The sequence below is a fragment of the Nomascus leucogenys genome, chromosome 21 (assembly GCF_006542625.1).
Source record: "Nomascus leucogenys isolate Asia chromosome 21, Asia_NLE_v1, whole genome shotgun sequence".
NCBI lineage: Eukaryota > Metazoa > Chordata > Mammalia > Primates > Hylobatidae > Nomascus > Nomascus leucogenys.
In genome coordinates this window covers 77775203-77789931 of record NC_044401.1, presented here as the reverse complement: position 1 = coordinate 77789931, position 14729 = coordinate 77775203, and the positions used below count along the sequence as shown (strand labels likewise).

Genomic DNA, 14729 nt, shown 5'->3' with positions numbered 1-14729 from the left:
GATAGCTCTAAAGTGCTCCAGCTGTTGAAACTTATACCACTCTGCTATGGCCCCTACTACCCCCATCACCATGCCACCAACTGCCATCACCAACCCAGGCTATCATTTACTGAGTTCCTATCATGTGATGGGCTCCTTACATACCTTATTTCTATATGATAGTTATTAATATCTGTTTTATAGAAAAGTTAATTAACTTGCTAAAGGTTACATAGATAATAAATAGCTAAGCCTGGATTCACACTGCCACTATATATTACAATTGTCTACTATTTTACATATTGACTTTTTAACAGTTAGAATGTATTGTGGATGGATTTTATTCCTTCAAATTGCATTGTAAACTTATTGAAGGCACTTCTTCAGATTGTGCCCTGGCACAATTTGATGAATTGTTTCAATAACTGATTCCAGAGAACCAGCCCACCCTATACTTCATTATTCATTAGAAAGGAACTTTCTTAAGATGTGAGAATTTGATTAATTAATGGTAGCTAATAATAACTAGCACCAACCACCTTATTAAGTGGGTACAATCCCAGCTGTACAAGGAAGAGCTGGTACCATTCCTACTGAAACTATTCCAAAAAATTGAGGAGGAGGGACTCCTGCCTAACTGATTTTGTAAGGCCAGCATCATCTTGACACCAAAACCTAGCAGAGACGTAGCAAAAAAAGAAAACTTCAGGCCAATTTTCTTGATGAACACTGATGCAAAATCCTCAGCAAAATACCGGCAAACTGAGTCCAGCAGCACATCGAAAAGCTAATCCATCATGATCAGGTAGGACTTCTACCTGGGATGCAAGTTTGGTTCAACATATACAAATCAATAAACGTGATTCATCACATAAGCAGAATTGAAGGCAAAAACCACATGATTATCTCAATAGATGCAGAAAAGGCTTTTAATAAAACCCAACATCCATTCATGTTAAAAACTCTCAATAAACTAGGTATTGAAGGAACATACCTCCAAATAATAAGAGCCATCTATGACAAACCCACAGCCAACATCATATTGAATAGGCAAAAGCTGGAAGCATTCCCCTTGAAAACCGGTACAAGACAAGGATGCCCTCTCTCACCACTTCTATTCAACACTGTATTGGAAGTCTTGGCCAGGGCAATGAAGCAAGAGAAAGAAAAAAAGAGCATCCAAATAGGAAGAGAGGAAGTCAAACTATCCCTGTTTGCAGATGACATGATCCTATGTCTATAAATCCCCCATAGTCTCAGTCCAGAAATTTCTTAAGCTGATAAACAACTTCAGCAAAGTCTCAGGATACAAAAATCAATGTGCAAAAATCACTAGCATTTCTTAGTACAACAGTGAAGGTAACAGCCAAATCAGGAAAGAACTCCCATTCACAATTGCCACAAAAAGAATAAAATACCCAGGAATACAGATAAATAGGGGGTGAAAGATCTCTACAAGAAGAACCACAAATCACTGCTCAAAGAAATCAGAGATGACACAAACAAATGGAAAAACATCCAATGCTCATGGATAGAAAGAATCAATATTGTTAAAATGGTCATACCACCCAAAACAATTTATAGATTCAATGCTATTCCTATTAAACTATCATTGAGATTTTTCACAGAACTAGAAAAAATATTTAAAAATTCATATGGAATCAAAAAAGAGCCTAGATAGCCAAGGAAATCCTACCAAAAAAAGAACAAAGCTGGAGGCATCATTCTACCTGACTTCAAACTATACTACAGGGCTACAGTAACCAAAACAGCATGGTACTTGTAGAAAAACAGACACAAAGATGAATGGAACAGAATAGAGAACCCAAAAATAAGACTTTACACCTACAAATATCTGATATTCCGCAAACCTGACAAAAAGAAACAATGAGAAAGGATTCCCTATTCAACAAATGGTGCTGGGATAACCGGCTAGCCATATGCAGAAGATTGGAACTGGACACCTTCCTTATACCATACACAAAAATTAACTCAAGATAGATGAAAGACTTAAATATAAAACTCAAAACTATAAAAACCCTGGAAGACAACCTAGGCAATACCATTCAGGACATAAGCACAGCAAAGATTTCATGATGAAGACATCAAAAGCAATTGCAACAAAAGCAAAAATTGACAAATGGGATCTAATTAAACTAAAAAGCTTCTGCATAGCAAAATAAACTATCAACAGAGAAAACAGAAAACCGACAGAATGGGGAGAATTTCTGCAAACTACGCATCTGACAAGGTCTAATATCATGCATCTATAAGGAACTTAAACAAATTTATAAGAAACAAACAACCCAATTAAAAAGTAGGCAAAGGACATGAACACTTCTCAAAAGAAGACATACATGAAGCCAACAATCATATGAAGAAAAGCTCAACATCACTGATCATTATAGAAATGCAAATCAAAACCCCAATGAGATACCATCTCACATGAGTCATAACGGCTATTATTAAAAAGTCAAAAAATAACAGATGTTGGAAAGGTTGTGGAGAAAAACGAATGCTTTTGGGTGGAAAAAGTAAGATCTTACATCCATGGAATAATTTTTTGAAAGTAAATAATTATTGCTGTTATGATGTGGTAATTATTTAATTTAGGGGTTAACAAACTGCAGCCCTTGAGTCAAATATGCCAGCTGTCTGTTTTTGTAAATAAAGTTTAACTAGAACACAGCCACGCCCATATACCTTACGTATTATATGTGGCTGCTTTCACTACAATGACAGAATTAAGTAGTTGTTACAAAGACCATGGAGTTCACAAAGCCTAAAATATTTACCAACTCCTAGTTTATTTATTAACTGAAAAGCTTTGCAATTTGGAATTTTATGTGTGATGTTGTATGTTCTTCCTCCAAAGAACAACTTTTTAAAAATTTGGCCCAGCCAGGAAACAACATGAAATAGCTACACTTTTCAGGTCATCCAATTGGCCAGATCACACATAAGCATGAGAAGATAAGCAAAACAAGCATTCCCTATCCTTCAGCCATCCTCTGAAGACTGCAGGGCTTTGTTAACTATGTTTTTAAAAATTAAATCAGAAAACACTTGGATTGCTACAATAGAACGTAAATGAACGAAGCAAACAAACCTAAGCAGTCTCCATTGAATAGATGCGTCCATTAAAATAATTCTTAGGCAATATACAGAATCGAGCCTTCAACTAAGCTTTCTTTTCCTGCAACAAATTTTAGGGGAAAAAAGAGCAGACCAAATAAAAGAGATTCATAAAAGACTTAGCAAAATACACACATATCTACCACCTTCCTAGAGTCTAGACAGGATCAATAAACTTTCCACTTAATCTCCAAAATCTTCTCTATGGAAAAGATGACTACTTAGGAGCTTGCTTTGAAGTCTTGAAATGTTGAGTTCAAATCCAAGCTTTGTTGCTGACTGGCTGTTTGACCTTGGAAAAAAATTGTCCAACCCCCCTTTCAGCTTCTTTATTAAAATGTAGGTACAAATGTCTGCTTTAAAGGCTTGTTATGAGGATTAAATTTGATGATGCATATAAAGTATTAGGCTTACTGTCTGGCACATAGTAAGTATTTAATACTTGGTAGGTATAACTGATGTCCAAACTGGAGGTCAGAACATAGATTATGAAGCCTCCACTAACAGTTCACTCTAAAAGAATGATGTAGAATCATTCACTAGCCATCAAGGGAATTAATGTATTTTATTCATATTTTCAAAAAAAAAGGATTGAAACACAAAAGGTTAACAACAAAATTTAATCAATACACTATACTCCATTACCCAAGCTTCTGCTAATTTTAGGTCTGAATCACTGAGGAAACTAAAAGGCTGCATGTTGGAAGAAGAAAAATTCAAATTACTAGCATGGGGAATCTGGACTGGTGAAACGTGTTCGAAGGCTAGTAAAATATCTCTATTTGCCAGGCTGTGCTAGATGGCTTGTCATAGATTTTGTCGTTTGGCAAAAGGTAGAAAAAAGCAGAAAATATTAGTTTTGTATGTATTTTTCTGAAAGCATGCCTCTTTAACATCTCTGATTACAATTTTGTGGCTCAATGCATATGAAAAGACTGAATAAACGAGCATACTCATGAATCCATTTTGGCAACAAAGGAAAGAGATTGCTGAAATGTCTATAGCAGTTTTGAAGGCTGCATAGAAAATGCCCAATTCCCTGCTCCTTACATGCAGGATACCCACTGTCTCTCAATTTCTACTTTCCATTGCTGTTAGCATCTTGGTAACAGCAGGTGCAATCAGATAGAAATATCTGGCCATGTGTTCTAGAAACAAGTGATAGAGAAGTAAGAAAAACCATGATGGGGTCTTCAGAAAGTTGTGGCTCTGGGAAATTAAATATTGCCCTCTGGCCCTGTACCAACCACATCTTTAATGCCTCTAAATGTGTCCCTAGTAACTGAGTATATGCATCTTTTTGCTTTCTTTTTTTTTGAGACAGGGTCATGCTCTGTCACCCAGGCTGGAGTGCAGTGGCACAATTACAGCTCACTGCAGCCTTGGCTTCCCAGGCTCAAGTAATCCTCCCATCCCAGCCTCCCAAGTGTGAGCTACCACGCCCAGCTAAATTATTTTGTATTATTTTTTGTAGAGATGGCATTTCACCATGTTGCCCAGCCTGGTCTTGAACTCCTAGTCTCAAGTGATCCACACTCCTCAGGCTCCCGAAGTGCTGGCATTACAGATGTGAGCCACTACACCTGGCCAGTATATACGTATTGATGTATTTTTGCTTTGGAAGATTGCTGAAATTAAGGTACATCTGGCAAGCAGTCACTTAAAACTGGCAGTCCCTTGAATATCTAATGACTTTTAGGGGCAGTGTATGACTTTGAAAAGACATGGTTAATTTCTGTCCCTCTTTGATCAACCATGTCTTGGAAGAGACAGATTGAGTGTGGTCAGAAGGAAAGTTTATGCCTGCAAGATTACTGTGACCCTCAGGTAATATCCATGTTATAAAACAGGAGTACCAGCAGGTGAATTCAGGCTGAATACTGAAGACCTGTGACACTGCTGCACTTTGCTGAACCAGAAAAAAATGACCAAACATGCACCTAGTGTGATGTGGGCATTTAAGCTCCTTGAGGCCATAACTACCTTGGACTCTGCATTTACTGATTTAGTCAATATTTAATTGTGCATCTATTTTGTGCTGGGCATTGTGCTAAGTGTTGGATGTATACTGGTGAACAAAATAGGCATCACTCTTCCTCTTAACGAAATCTAGAAGAAGAGATAGACAATAACAAAGAAAATAAGTGTGCAAAGCAACTTCAGACTGCATTAAGTATTGTTTCAGGAAGGAAAACAGCAAACACGGAGGAGCCCATTTTAGGCAGAATGGTAATGGAGAATTTCTCTACAAAGGTTACACTTAAAATGATACCTGAAGGAACCAGCCTTATGAAAGCCTGTGGGATGGGGGAAGGACAATGTAGCAAACAGTGTTTGGATGCCTCCCACAGTGAGTTATGCCCTACTTCGGTCCCACCCTTGAGTGTGGGAGGAACGGAATCAATAGTATATAACTTCTTTCAAGAGTATATGCTTCTAATCAATAGTATATGACAAGAATGAATAGATTTTACAGATGTAAAATTCTTAATCAGTTGACTCTAAATTAATCTAAAGGGAGACTAACTTCATGGGCCAGACTTAATCAAGCAATCCATTGATTGATTGAGACAGAGTCTCGCTCTGTCAGCCATGCTGGAGTATGGTGGTAGGTGTTATCACGGCTCACTTCAGCCTTCACCTCCTGGTCTCAAGTGATTCTCCCACCTTGGCCCCTCAAGTAGCTGGGACCACAGGTACATGACACCATGCCTGGCTAATTTTTTAAATTTTTTGTAAAGACAGAGTCTCCCTATGTTTCTCAGGCTGTTCTCGAACTTCTGGCCTCAAGCAATCCTCCCTCCACAGTTTCCCAAAGTGTGGGGATTTCAGAAGGGAGCCACTGCACCCAGCCAGGTGATCCTTTTAATAGTGCATCTAGAAATAAAAAATCTGATGCATCAGAGACTCTCTCTCTCCATGTTGCTGGATCTGGAGATTCTACAGCTGCAAGGAAAGGAGTTTTGCCAACAACATGAAGGTGCTGAGAAGTGGATCCTTCCCTGTTGAGCCTCCAGATGTGAACACAGCCTGGCCAGCACCTTAATTCCAGCTTTGTGGGACCCTTAAGAAGGACCTGGCTAAGTCATGCCTGGACTTCTGACCTAAAAAAATGTGAGATAATAAATGGGCATTCTTTTAAGCTGCTAAATTTGTGGCAATTTATTACACGGCCAAGACAACAAAAACAATAATCTAAGCAGGACAACTACAAAGTCATTGAGAGGTGCGTAGTGAACAAGGAGGACAATTAGTCAGGAGCCACTTCATGGGCCACTGTATGACAAAGGAAGAAAGTTTAGGCTCTACCCTCAGCATACAACACATGACGCCTAGTGCACAGTAGATGCTAAAATCTGCTGAATGAATGATGAAAGTATGTTTCTAAATAAAAGGGTTTAATATTAGCCTTCCATCACTACTTCCCATCTCCAGATTTTAAAACATTTCTTCTGTAGGTGTTCAGTGAAAGACCATTCATGCAAAGGACTATATTGTTGTTACAGGATCAAGAAAAGAGATGAAGAAATAGAGTCTGGCCGCCAAAGCAAATGTTCAGTCAACAGACCTACTGGAAACTTCTGGACAAGGAAAAAGCTATGTAGTGATATGGAGATTAAGGGCTCTGTAATGAGGTATGGATACAACCCAGCAATCTGGGTCACAGCTGAAAGCCTGATAATTTGAGGTTTCTCTTCAGAGTCTAATAAACTATCTGAAAAGCTGCCAAGTGCTCATCAAGTTCAAGGAACATAGTGCTGGAATAAGATAACCACATCATCAAAGGCCATGCTGATGTTGGTTTGGAGGAAAGGAAATTAAATGTTAAGAAAATTAGCAGTTCAGTAATGATAGAGAATCCAATATTAAAAATACAAAGGTGTTTATAAATTGAGAAATCAAGTTGCTTGATTTCTTTCTTCTTCCTTCCAGACTTATCTGAAAACCTCTAGAAATTCAGAGAGAATAAATGAAGAGATTATTGTCTTATCCTATTAGTTGGACTGTGGCTGTTATCCCTGCTGCCATTTGGGCACATGTAATGGCCAAGGAGAAGGTTGGAGTCATGCTGTGCTTAGTTTAGAAGGGAAGGGTGTGCTCAGTAACAGAAAAACCAGAAATGGCATTTTCAAAGAGCAGAATGGAAACATCGAAATACAACTGACATCCTTAGCTCATATTCACCACATCTTCAAAATTAGCTGGATTGCTTCACTAAGAAGAGTCTATTTGCCTTTAAAAATACATGAAGATGGCTGGGCGAGGTGGCTTACGCCTGTAATCCCAGCACTTTGGGAGGCCGAGGTGGGTGGATCACGAGGTCAGGAGATCGAGACCATCCATCCTGGCTAACTCGGTGAAACCCCGTCTCTACTAAAAATACAAAAAAAAAAAAAAAAAAAAAAATTAGCCGGGCATGGTGGTAGGTGCCTGTAGTCCCAGCCACTCAGGAGGCTGAGGCAGGAGAATGGCGTGAACCCGGGAGGCGCAGCTTGCAGTGAGCCGAGATCGCGCCACTGCACTCCAGCCTGGGCGACAAGCGAGACTCCGTCTCAAAAAAAAAAAAAAAAAAAATACATGAAGATGTAGATCCTACTCCTTCTAAAATGCACATCTGAGGTATTTTTCAAGTGAAAATATCCACACAGTTTTGAATGAGATAGTTAAGGATAACTTATAAAGTTAAGTAGAGGAGCAGAAAGTAGCAGACAGCTGGTACAACTGAGAATCAAATTTACACCAAATTTGAAGGTCACTAAAGGGAAAGGGGAGAGATGGTGCATCTTGAAAATGGTTTTAAATACCATATTATCATCATCATCATCGCTGTCAGCTTTGCATTTCATGAAGATGGAAAGCAGGTCTGTCTTAGCCTCATTTCTCAGATAATACAACCTATTCTCAAATTATCTCACTTAAAAATTTTTTTTGATACAGGGTCCCACTCTGTCACTCAGGCTAGGGTGCAGTGGTGAGATCATGGCTCACTGTAGCCCTGACCTCCCAGGCTCAAGTGATCCTCCCGCCTCAGCCTCCTGAGTGGCTGGGACTGTGGGTACATGCCACCACACCCAGCTAGTTTTTAAATTTTTTGTAGAGATGGGGCCTAGGCTGGTCTGAAACTCTTGGACTCACATGACCCTCCCACCTTGGTGTCCCAAAGTGCTGGAATGGAGCTGTGTGCTCAGCCTACCTTACTTTTTTTGAGTTACCTTTAGAATTCAACTCAGATAGCGACATAATTGACTGCATCTTCCCAAGGGTCTATGAAAAATAAAAACAACACTGATTCATAATAAACTTTGCCATTTTACTTTGAATATTATGTTGAGTATGAATTTCTTCTATGAGATTTATCCACTAATTCTCAAATAAACAGAATAGACATTAAGAAACTCTGTGGGCAAATTCAGAGACATTTGTTAAACTCTCTTGCTTTTCTCTTATGTTTTGATAGACATGGTTCATGTTACAACAGACAACTGATATGTAACTGATATAATCGCTCTTTGATACATGTCATTTCTCATTTGAGATAAAAATGGCAGTTACTGGCAGAACCTCATAAAGAGAGAGCATGGGAACTTTCACAAAGCAGCAGCAGAAATCAGATTACAGCTTCCCCTAGGATACGATATGCATAAGAGGAAAACATTAAGCACATTTTGGGTTTGGGAAGCACCTAGAAATTGCTTTGTTTGGTAAGGAGAAGAAGGTCCAGAAAATACGAAATTAAACAAGAAACAATTCCAGCAGAGTGAGGACGAAAGTGATACAATATCGTTTCTGTATTCTTGCTCCCACGAGTTGATAAGAGTTGTGCAGAGCTGAGAGTGTAGTCTGCGAGAACGTGAGTAAATCTATAATTTCAGACACTGATGGTAAGGCATGACAGGTACACTATCTTTGCTGCCTGTCTACATACAGTCTGCCAGCAAGGAAAGAGGAGGGAGGTAAATTAAATCTCTGCTTTGCTGCCCGCCTATGCAGACTTCATATGAAAGCTGCTCTGGTCAGTCTGAGGCTATTTTCAGGGATGGAGTCAGAGAGCTCTGTCCCACCAGCCTCAGTGCATCAGGGCAGTGGCTACTGCCACCGTGCCTTCTGCATCACTGTGGTGTGAGATGATCTAAGAGGGCCAGCCAATGAAGAGTTTCTGTTTTAATAGTTAGGTTTCACTTTAATGCATTTTTTTTTGTAAAAAGAATATATCGAAGCTGTGATTTTATGTACATTACCTAAGATAAAGACAGGTTTAAAAAGTGAACTTGGAGCCAGGCACAGTGGCTCACGCCTGTAATCCCAGAACTCTTGGGAGGCCAAGGTGGGTGGATCACCTGAGGTCAGAAGTTCGAGACGTCAGCCTGGCCAACATGGAAAAACCCATCTCTACTAAAAATACAAAAATTAGCCAGGCATGTTGGCATGTGCCTGTAATCCCAGCTACTCAGGAGGCTGAGGCATGAGAATCGCTTGAACCTGGGAGGTGGAGGTTGCAGTGAGCCGAGCTTGTGTCACTGCACTCCACCCTGAGTGACAGTGAGACTCTTAAGCTCAAAAAAAAAAAAAAAAAGGTGAATTTGGGAGTTGGTTTAATAAGAAACATTAAATAATCACCCAGGTAGTACTCGGAAATGGCAAAGATCATGAAGGTGGTATGTTAACGCCTGAAGTCTAGAAAACAATTCAGAAGATAACTTTCTTCATATCCCATTGTTTTGATGGTTCCTTTGTTGAGACTTTTGGTATTTGTTTTCATTTACGGAATAACTGTGTTTAAGGTAGAAATTTGGAGAGACATAAAAAAGCACAAATGAAAATCATAAAAATCAACCATAATGCTATCCTTTAGAGATAAGCACAGTTAACATTTTGTTCTTTGCCTGTCCAGTACCTTTTTCCATCCTTTTTTCCCATAGAAATGGGACTGTGCCTGCATATTGTGCTTCATAGCCAGATTCCCCACTTAGCAATATCTAAGGAACATTTTCCCACATGGCAAGCTTTCTTCCTTAACAACTCTTTTATTGCTGTTCTATTGGAAAAAGAATATTCCCTTGTATGGTTAAATCAAAATCTAATTAATTAATCCTATGCTGTTGGGAATTAAGCATGCTTCCATCTTTTCACTGTCATATAGAAGGCTGCAGTGAACATCTTTGGACTTAACACTCTTGCACACACTTCTGTGTACCTACTTGTAATGAATTCCTAAAGGTAGAGCTCCTAGGTCAAAAGGTTTTCCCATTATGAAGGTGTTCTGCTGCAAACTAACAGATTACAGAAAGGCTACATTAAGAATTTATTGCCACAGTAACTTTTGAGAATAGCCATTTCTATATTGTCGTAGAAATGGGTATTACATGTTGTGAAATATTATCATGACCAATGTTTTCTTTCTTTTAAAACACTTTTGTTTGCCAATACACTCCTGAAACTTAGATTACTAAAGACATAGAAATCAAAAAACCATATATTTAGAATTCATGTGTATTTTTGTATGTATAAATTACTTTCATATATTCTTTTGCCCTAATTTCTATTGATATGAAACCCTGAAACCATAACCAGATTTAGATATGAATAAAGAGTAAAATACTAAATGTCTTAAGTATCCCTGTCCCAAGAAGAAGTACTTTCCCCTTTATCTTGTAATTTTATTTTGTTGGAGACAGAGTCTCACTCTGTTGCCCAGGGTGGAATGCAGTGGTGTGATCTCAGGTTCAAGCAATTCTCCTGCCTCAGCCTCCCTAGTAGCTGGGATTACAGGCATCCGCCATCATGCCCGGCTAATTTTTGTATTTTTAGTAGAGACAGAGTTTCACCATGTTGGCCAGGCTGGTCTTGAACTCCTGACCTCAGGTAATCCAGCCGCCTTAGCCTCCCAAAGTGCTGAGATTATAGGCATGAGCCACCGTGCCTGGCCTATCTTGTAATTCTTTTTTGGCTAAGAGTACAATCTTTATTCTGGAGAGAGAAGATATTATTCTTTAATATTATTGTACTTTTTTCTATTTCACAAAAAAGATGTTGAGGGTAAAATGAGTTGGATTAATTCATTTTTTAGGAGAAAACAGTAAAATATGATCCTGCCGCTCAATTCGACAAGTGCAAAAACACTGAGATATGACAAGAAATGGCATAGCAATGGATTCACTCCAATGAAGCTGAGTTTGAGCAAGCACAGAAAATATGCATAAGCTGTTGCAATAAGAAGAAAAATTAATCCCTAGAATAATTTTGTACCTAGAAGGTTTAGGAACACTTGACTGTCTCTGTAATTCTGAATCTTGCTTATAACTCAGGTGGATGATTTTTCAATATTGAAGCTATGGCACCTTCTTGTGGTGGACATGCTGGTGGAGGGGATAGTGGTGGTGGAGGCTAACACCACCTGCTTCTCCCATTCTAAAACTGTTACATGGTGGGACGTAGTAATATTTTAAATAAAATAATGATTAAATTTAATTTTATATTGATATTTGAAATTTCAAAATACTTTTTGACCCATCACGAAAAACCTTTCATCTCCAGATTTGTAATCAATGTTTTCAATTAAAGTTGGATGAAATGAAAGTAGATACCAGCAATATGTTTGAATGTGATGCGTGTGTTGTATTACGAAATGCTAAACAGACTCTTACTAAAACATCCAGAAAATTCTAGGTGATATATCATAGTTGATAAGACCCTACCTACTAGTGAAAATAATTTTCCATTTTCCATTTATTAATTCGATAAACATTTACTGAGCATTCACTCTGTGCCAAGATTTTATACACTGGGAATATTAGCAAACAAGGCAAAGATGAATCTCTCTGATAGCTCTTTGAAGGTGAAGGGCAACATAATTACCGGGAAGGAAGGTCCTTGTTTAAAATGCAGATTCCTGGGCCATGCTCTGAGGCTGCAGAATGAGAAACTCTAGGGCTAGGGGCTGGGAATGTGCATTTTTAAACTGCTCCTAAGAGACACCCAGTAAGAATTTCAGACTGCAAAATAGGCACATAATAAATATTTGTTGAATAAATGAATATAATGCTAAGGTTAGGCAGGATATCAAGATATGAGATACCTCGCTTCCCCAATCCTCCATCTAGAGGAAATACAGGCCCATTCTGGGGTGGACTCAAGCAGAGCCTCAGCTCTCGCCATCAGAACCACTCAGAAATTCATGATGTGACTAATATACAGGTATTGGGCATTTTGCAAGCTTTCCATTTTAAAACATTATTCTTGACAGGCAGGTGCTAAGTTCAGTTGTCTTCCCAGCAGAGGAAGCACAAGCCCTTCAACTGGCAAACACCAAAGGCAGAACCATATTTTTTTAAAAATTGATTTTTAGCACTTTTGACACATGGAAAACAGGCCTTACTCATAGGGCCAACTTACCCATTAGACACAATGAGCTCAGTGCCTAGGGCCCCTGAGACTTTTAGGGGCTCACAAAAATGTTTTATTTATTTATTTTTTAAATCAGAAGAAAAGCATAAATATAATCTAGCCTAAATTATATTCAGCTTTTTTGCCAGTAGAGTAATAAAATATAAGTTTTAATCCTTTTTTAAAAAAAAATCAAGAAGCATCTCATAGAAGTTGGAATGCAGCTCTGCTTACGCACAGCTCTGGGCCCAGGTGAGAAACACCTTACCTGGCAGGCATTGTACAGGAGCTGATGTTCGAACTTCTTGATCCCAAGAATGTTCTGGAACATCTCGTAGAGTTGCTCCTTGCTCAGAATCAGCTCGGAGGCTGCGCTGGCTGTCATCCGGGCCTGCTGCTTCCGGGGGTCCTCTTCTCCACGGTAGATGGCATCAAATTTGGCCATCCAGGAGCTCAGCACAGTCTCCTTGCTGAGGCCGTCAATCTCAGGCAGGCTGCGCACTCTCTTCTCAATGTGCTTCTTGAAGACCTCCCGGGAGTCGTTGGCGGAACAGCCTCCACTCTGAACCATGCGGGCCACACGGTCGCTCTTCAGGAACACCTGAGCAAGAGCAAGGCGGGCCAGGAAAGGCAGTAAGAGAGTTGACCACAGAGGTACCAGTTCCCTGGGGCTGGACACTGGGCCAGCCCACCTTATGTGCATCGCAGGAGGAATCACTGTGGGTCTTGTCCTGCCCCACCACCTCCTGGCTGTGCAAACTCAGAGTAGTCACTTACACATTCTGCTTCTGTGTCCACATCTGTAAGATGAGAATAACAATTGTACTTACCAGGTTGGTGCAAGGATTAAATGAGATGATACTATCACAAGAGGCAGCACGTAGTATACAGACCTGTGCCCAGGCTGCATAGGTTCTCTGCCCCTTAGTGGCTGTGGGACTTTGGGCAAGTTAACCTCTTTGTACCTCAGTGTTCCCATTTATAAAATGGGGATAATAGTATTTATTTAATGTTTAATTTCTTTTTGAGAGAGTCTTGCTCTGTCACCTAGGCTGGAATATAGTGACAATCACAGCTCACTGCAACCTCCGCCTCCCAGGCTCAAGTGACCTCCAGCTTCAGCCTCCTGAGTAGCTGGGACTAAGTGCATGCCACCACACCTGGCTATTTATTTATTTATTTATTTATTTATTTTTGGTAGAGACAGGGTTTCACCATGTTGCCCAGGCTGGTCTCAAACTCCTGGGCTCAAGCAACCCATCCACCTCGGCCTCCAAAAGTGCTGGGATTACAGGCATGAGTCAATGCACCCAGAATTTAATTTTTTATTTTAAACAGAGGCAGGGCTTTGCTCTGTTATGTAAGCCAGACTTCAGTGGTGATCACGACGCACTGCAGCCTCAAACTCCTGGGCTCAAGCCATCCTCTTGCCTCAGCCCCTCAAGTAACTGGGACTATAGGTATATGCCAATATGCCTCGATAATTTTTTAAACTTTTTATAGAGACAGGGTCTTGCTGTGTTGCCCAGGCCAGTATGTATTTTAAAATGAGGATTAAATGTGTTAATGTGTAAAACACACATAAAATAGTGCCTGGCCCATGTTACACTTGCTGCTGTTATTATTATTATACGAAAAGTGCCTGGCATGATATCAGGCACATAGCATTAAACATTAACCACTATTTGTATCTCCTTTTATCCCTTCAATGATACTTTTAATTGAAAGTATGCAAGTATCAGGTAAACATATATTTAATTATCTCTCTTCCTTCCTGAAATGTAAACTCTACTTGGGCAAGGAACGTGTCCTTCTTATTCCTCACAATGTCTTCAGGTCCTAGAATGTGTTCAGCACCTGACACTTTAAAAGTGAATTAACAATGAACATAGAAGTTAGATTAAGTTTATTTTGTAGATGAAAAACTGAGACTTCAGAGAGGGGAAGGGACTTTCTTTAGGTAACTCAAATTGTCTAACTACCAATGGGTAGTCTTTTTACTTCACCCTGGTTCCTTCCTTCCCTGCAGGTTCTCCTGCTTGATGAAAACCTCTCCCGCCTGGTGGAAAATCCCTGGTTGGTCTGCTGGTGCTGCCTGGTTGAGTCCTGGGACCAAGCTTTCTTCTATTAAGAAACTCTTATTTTCGCTCCACTGCCCACCATTCGGAAGCTTACACGAGCTACATGGTTCTGGGGTGTAATACAAGGCAGTGAAGCCGCCGCTTCATATT

General features: G+C 39.7%; 1 protein-coding gene across 19 annotated transcripts in view; it reads right to left on the bottom strand.

Moving 5' to 3' along the window:
* CADPS (calcium dependent secretion activator) overlaps positions 1-14729 on the bottom strand; it is a 478648-nt gene that overhangs the window by 347541 nt on the left and 116378 nt on the right. For all 19 annotated transcript variants that reach the window (XM_030801932.1, XM_030801936.1, XM_030801937.1 and 16 more), the window contains exon 3: positions 12767-13099. In XM_030801932.1, the coding sequence (XP_030657792.1) occupies positions 12767-13099 (333 nt within the window). The remainder of the gene's footprint in view (positions 1-12766; positions 13100-14729) is intronic.